The sequence below is a fragment of the Oncorhynchus mykiss genome, chromosome 14, assembly GCF_013265735.2.
Source record: "Oncorhynchus mykiss isolate Arlee chromosome 14, USDA_OmykA_1.1, whole genome shotgun sequence".
NCBI lineage: Eukaryota > Metazoa > Chordata > Actinopteri > Salmoniformes > Salmonidae > Oncorhynchus > Oncorhynchus mykiss.
In genome coordinates, this window is record NC_048578.1 from 30,923,859 (window position 1) to 30,930,771 (window position 6,913).

The 6,913-nt window shown below is 45.4% G+C and overlaps 1 protein-coding gene across 2 annotated transcripts in view; it reads right to left on the bottom strand.

Annotated features, from left to right (window-relative positions):
* Positions 1-6,913, bottom strand: part of LOC118938717 (serine/threonine-protein phosphatase 2A 55 kDa regulatory subunit B beta isoform-like) — a 79,569-nt gene that overhangs the window by 10,983 nt on the left and 61,673 nt on the right. For both annotated transcript variants that reach the window (XM_036943296.1, XM_036943297.1), the window contains exon 2: positions 252-349. In XM_036943296.1, the coding sequence (XP_036799191.1) occupies positions 252-349 (98 nt within the window). The remainder of the gene's footprint in view (positions 1-251; positions 350-6,913) is intronic.

Genomic DNA, 6,913 nt, shown 5'->3' on the forward strand with positions numbered 1-6,913 from the left:
GAGAGAAGGGCAGAAGAGAGAGGGGGACAGAAACACAGGTTAGGCTGTAGCATTACGGTACTATAGACATTTTATAGTCTCTGGGGAGAGGTAGAAGGGAGAGAGAGGTGGGAGATAGAGATGAAGAGAGGGATAGAGCTATACATTTAGAGAGGGGGAGGACAGAAAGAGAGAGAGAGAGAGAGAGAGAGAGAGAGAGAGAGAGAGAGAGGGAGAGAAAGAGAGAGAGAGAGAGAGAGAGTGTTTCATACCTCCTGCTCTCTCTGGAAGACCACCACTCTTCCTCCTTTGTCCCCTGTGGCCAGCAGCTCCCCCGAAGGGTTAAACTCCACCGTGGAGATGATGTCAGCTAAAACAAAACACAGAGACACAGGGATAATGTACCACAGGTACAAAGCAATACATGGATAATGTACCACATGGATAATGTACCACAGGCATAATGTACTACAGGGACAAAGCAACACAGGGATAATGTACCACAGGGATAATGAAACATGGATAATGAACCACAGGGATAATGTACCACGGGGATAATGAAACATGGATAATGAACCACAGGGATAATGAAAAACAGGGATAATGTACCACAGGGACAAAGCAACACATGGACAATGTACCACATGGATAATGTACCACGTGGATAATGTACCACATGTATAATATACCACATGGATAATGTACCACGTGGGTAATATACCACATGGATAATGTACCACATGGATAATGTACCACGTGGATAATGTACGACACATACAATGCAACACAGGGATAATGCAACACATGGATACTGTACAACAGGGATAATGTAACACATGGCTAATGTCCAACAAGGATAGTGTATCACAAGGATAATGCCACCCATTAATAATTGACCACAGGGATAATTTAACAGAGGGATAATGTACCACAGGGATAACATAACAGAGGGATAATGTACCACAGTGATAATGCAACAGATGGATGATGTACCACAGGGATAATGTAACACAGATACATTACCGTTCAAAAGTTTGGGGTCACTTAGAAATGTTCTTGTTTTTGGAAGAAAAGCTAATTTTTTGTCCATTAAAATAACATAAAATTTAACAGAAATACAGTGTAGACATTATTAATGTTGTAAATGACTATTGTAACTGGAAACGGTTAATGTTTTATGGAATATCTACATAGCCGTACAGAGGCCCATTATCAGCAACCATCACTCCTGTGTTCCAATGGCACGTTGTGTTAGCTAATTCAGGTTTATCATTTTAAAAGGCTAATTGATCCTTAGAAAACCATTTTGAAATTATGTTAGCACAGCTGAAAACTATTGTTCTGATTAAAGAGGCAATAAAACTGGCCTTCTTCAGACTAGTTGAGTATCTGGAGCATCAGCATTTGTGGGTTTGATTACAAAGGCCTTTCTTCTGAAACTTGTCAGTCTATTCTTGTTCTGAGAAAGGAAGGAGGTGAGAAATTGCCAAGAAACTGAAGATCTCGTACAACGCTGTGTACTAACAGATGCCTCACAAGTCCTCAACTGGCAGCTTCGTTAAATAGTGCGGGTGTTTTACGGGTACTATTTAATGAAGCTACCATTTGAGGACTTGTGAGGCGTCTGTTTCTCAAACTATACACTCGAATGTACTTGTCCTCTTTCTCAGTTGTGCACCGGGGCCTCCCACTCCTCTTTCTATTCTGGTTAGACCCAGTTTGCGCTGTTCTGTGAAGGGAGTAGTACATAGCGTTGTACAAGATCTTCAGTTTCTTGCCAATTTCTCGCATGGAATAGCCTTCATTTCTCAGAACAAGAATAGACTGATGCGATTCAGAAGAAAAGTATTTGTTTCTGGCCATTTTGAGCCTGTAATCGAACCCACAAATGCTGATGCTCCAGATACTCAACTCGTCTAAAAAAGGCCAGTTTTATTGCTTCTTTAATCAGAACAACAGTTTTCAGCTGTGCTAACATAATTGCAAATGGTTTTCTAATGACCAATTAGCCTTTTAAAATGATCAACCTGGATTAGCTAACACAACGTGCCATTGGAACACAGGAGTGATGGTTGCTGATAATGGGCCTATGTAGGTGTTTCCAGCTACAATAGTCATTTACAACATTAAAATGTCTACACTTTATTTCTGATCAATTTGATGTTATTTTAATGGACAAAATAGTTTTTCTTTCAAAAACAAGGACATTTCTAAGTGACCGGTAGTGTATATTTTCACACAGAGATTACAGTAAACAGCACAGAGACACAGAGACAGAGAGACACAGAGACATAGAGACACAGAGACACAGAGACACAGAGACAGAGAGACACAGAGACATAGAGACACAGAGACACAGAGACATAGAGACATAGAGACACAGAGACACAGAGACACAGAGACATAGAGACACAGATACAGAGAGACACAGAGACACAGAGACACAGAGACATAGAGACACAGAGACATAGAGACATAGAGACACAGAGACATAGAGACACAGAGACACAGAGACACAGAGACATGGAGACACAGAGACAGAGAGACACAGAGACATAGAGACATAGAGACATAGAGACACAGAGACACAGAGACACAGAGACATAGAGACACAGAGACATAGAGACACAGAGACAGAGAGACACAGAGACACAGAGACACAGAGACATAGAGACACAGAGACATAGAGACACAGAGACAGAGAGACACAGAGACACAGAGACACAGCGACACAGAGACATAGAGACACAGAGACATAGAGACACAGAGACACAGAGACACAGAGACACAGAGACACAGAGACATAGAGACATAGAGACACAGAGACAGAGAGACACAGAGACACAGAGACATAGAGACACAGAGACACAGAGACAGAGAGACATAGAGACACAGAGACACAGAGACACAGAGACACAGAGACACAGAGACACAGAGACACAGAGACATAGAGACACAGAGACACAGAGACACAGAGACACAGAGACACAGAGACATAGAGACACAGAGACACAGAGACACAGAGACACAGAGACACAGAGACATAGAGACATAGAGACACAGAGACATAGAGACATAGAGACATAGAGACACAGAGACACAGAGACACAGAGACACAGAGACATAGAGACATAGATACATATAGACATAGAGACACAGAGACACAGAGACATAGAGACATAGAGACATATAGACACAGAGACACAGAGACACAGAGACACAGAGACACAGAGACACAGAGACATAGAGACACAGAGACACAGAGACACAGAGACACAGAGACACAGAGACACAGAGACACAGAGACACAGAGACACAGAGACATAGAGACATAGAGACACAGAGACACAGAGACACAGAGACACAGAGACATAGAGACATAGAGACATATAGACACAGAGACACAGAGACACAGAGACATAGAGACACAGAGACACAGAGACACAGAGACACAGAGACATAGAGACATAGAGACACAGAGACATAGAGACACAGAGACACAGAGACACAGAGACATAGAGACATAGAGACATATAGACACAGAGACATAGAGACACAGAGACACAGAGACACAGAGACATAGAGACACAGAGACACAGAGACACAGAGACACAGAGACACAGAGACATAGAGACACAGAGACACAGAGACACAGAGACATAGAGACACAGAGACACAGAGACACAGAGACACAGAGACACAGAGACACAGATACAGAGAGACACAGAGACACAGAGACACAGAGACACAGAGACACAACCGATGAGAACATTTGATACATCTTAAGATATGTTTATCTTGTTGTGAAAACTCATTTTCACCCATTTTCCATTTTCCATAACTTAAATGAAAATTGAAAGCTTCAGCTTGCCTTATAGCTTATAGCTCAACTTCTTTAATGGGCAGAATATCTAGGAAACAAAGGGTTGCCCTGGTGACCCAGATAAAAGGAGGAATATGGGTAAAAGATGTGGGTTAAACAATTGCCTGAAACCGGTCTGAAACTGATTGTGTTATTTCATCTAATTCATCCCAATCATCAGACTAAAATAGTCTGGCAATCAGCCAGGTAATTAACTTAATGATCCTCACACAATCAGTAACTCATCAGTTCAGTAGCAGATTTAAAGCACTCTATGATCACACTATCAATGTGATTAGTTTCCTCTGTGAATTAAGCAGCTCCTTTCCCCCACAGGAGCCACAGTGGGGAAATAGTCCCTAAAGGACCTAGACGTTCTCAAGTTATTAGTACATCAAACCAGACATCTTCCATCCACAGACACATTTTAAGGACACTACTTTACGACAGAATTCAACTGATGCACACAGCCAATTCTATAGACACCAGTCCAGTGCATTTGTCTCCTCAGCCACTGAAAATAGCTAAAACCAATACATCTCTCACATCAAGCATCCAAAACAAGCTTTTCGGGTTTCTAGACTGTAACACAGACAGACCTTTGAGACCCCTCCTCCTCTCCTCCTGAAACACATGCATCTGATCTGCCTGGCTTCAGAAGAGACAACAGCTCTGCATCTGATCTGCCTGGCTTCAGAAGAGACAACAGCTCTGCATCTGATCTGCCTGGCTTCAGAAGAGACAACAGCTCTGCATCTGATCTGCCTGGCTTCAGAAGAGACAACAGCTCTGCATCTGATCTGCCTGGCTTCAGAAGAGACAACAGCTCTGCATCTGATCTGCCTGGCTTCAGAAGAGACAGCAGCTCTGCATCTGATCTGCCTAGCTTCAGAGGAGACAACAGCTCTGCATCTGATCTGCCTGGCTTCAGAAGAGACAACAGCTCTGCATCTGATCTGCCTGGCTTCAGAAGAGACAACAGCTCTGCATCTGATCTGCCTGGCTTCAGAAGAGACAACAGCTCTGCATCTGATCTGCCTGGCTTCAGAAGAGACAACAGCTCTGCATCTGATCTGCCTGGCTTCAGAAGAGACAACAGCTCTGCATCTGATCTGCCTGGCTTCAGAAGAGACAACAGCTCTGCATCTGATCTGCCTGGCTTCAGAAGAGACAACAGCTCTGCATCTGATCTGCCTGGCTTCAGAAGAGACAACAGCTCTGCATCTGATCTGCCTGGCTTCAGAAGAGACAACAGCTCTGCATCTGATCTGCCTGGCTTCAGAAGAGACAGCAGCTCTGCATCTGATCTGCCTGGCTTCAGAAGAGACAACAGCTCTGCATCTGATCTGCCTGGCTTCAGAAGAGACAACAGCTCTGCATCTGATCTGCCTGGCTTCAGAAGAGACAGCAGCTCTGCATCTGATCTGCCTGGCTTCAGAAGAGACAACAGCTCTGCATCTGATCTGCCTGGCTTCAGAAGAGACAACAGCTCTGCATCTGATCTGCCTGGCTTCAGAAGAGACAACAGCTCTGCATCTGATCTGCCTGGCTTCAGAAGAGACAGCAGCTCTGCATCTGATCTGCCTGGCTTCAGAAGAGACAACAGCTCTGCATCTGATCTGCCTGGCTTCAGAAGAGACAACAGCTCTGCATCTGATCTGCCTGGCTTCAGAAGAGACAACAGCTCTGCATCTGATCTGCCTGGCTTCAGAAGAGACAACAGCTCTGCATCTGATCTGCCTGGCTTCAGAAGAGACAACAGCTCTGCATCTGATCTGCCTGGCTTCAGAAGAGACAACAGCTCTGCATCTGATCTGCCTGGCTTCAGAAGAGACAACAGCTCTGCATCTGATCTGCCTGGCTTCAGAAGAGACAGCAGCTCTGCATCTGATCTGCCTGGCTTCAGAAGAGACAACAGCTCTGCATCTGATCTGCCTGGCTTCAGAAGAGACAACAGCTCTGCATCTGATCTGCCTGGCTTCAGAAGAGACAACAGCTCTGCATCTGATCTGCCTGGCTTCAGAAGAGACAACAGCTCTGCATCTGATCTGCCTGGCTTCAGAAGAGACAGCAGCTCTGCATCTGATCTGCCTGGCTTCAGAAGAGACAACAGCTCTGCATCTGATCTGCCTGGCTTCAGAAGAGACAACAGCTCTGCATCTGATCTGCCTGGCTTCAGAAGAGACAACAGCTCTGCATCTGATCTGCCTGGCTTCAGAAGAGACAACAGCTCTGCATCTGATCTGCCTGGCTTCAGAAGAGACAACAGCTCTGCATCTGATCTGCCTGGCTTCAGAAGAGACAACAGCTCTGCATCTGATCTGCCTGGCTTCAGAAGAGACAGCAGCTCTGCATCTGATCTGCCTGGCTTCAGAAGAGACAACAGCTCTGCATCTGATCTGCCTGGCTTCAGAAGAGACAACAGCTCTGCATCTGATCTGCCTGGCTTCAGAGGAGACAACAGCTCTGCATCTGATCTGCCTGGCTTCAGAAGAGACAACAGCTCTGCATCTGATCTGCCTGGCTTCAGAGGAGACAACAGCTCTGCATCTGATCTGCCTGGCTTCAGAAGAGACAACAGCTCTGCGTCTGATCTGCCTGGCTTCAGAAGAGACAACAGCTCTGCATCTGATCTGCCTGGCTTCAGAAGAGACAACAGCTCTGCATCTGATCTGCCTGGCTTCAGAAGAGACAACAGCTCTGCATCTGATCTGCCTGGCTTCAGAAGAGACAACAGCTCTGCATCTGATCTGCCTGGCTTCAGAAGAGACAACAGCTCTGCATCTGATCTGCCTGGCTTCAGAAGAGACAACAGCTCTGCATCTGATCTGCCTGGCTTCAGAAGAGACAACAGCTCTGCATCTGATCTGCCTGGCTTCAGAAGAGACAGCAGCTCTGCATCTGATCTGCCTAGCTTCAGAGGAGACAACAGCTCTGCATCTGATCTGCCTGGCTTCAGAAGAGACAGCAGCTCTGCATCTGATCTGCCTGGCTTCAGAAGAGACAGCAGCTCTGCATCTAAACCACCTAGAGATGGATACGTCTCTCAACATCCAACTGGTTTGTTCCCAA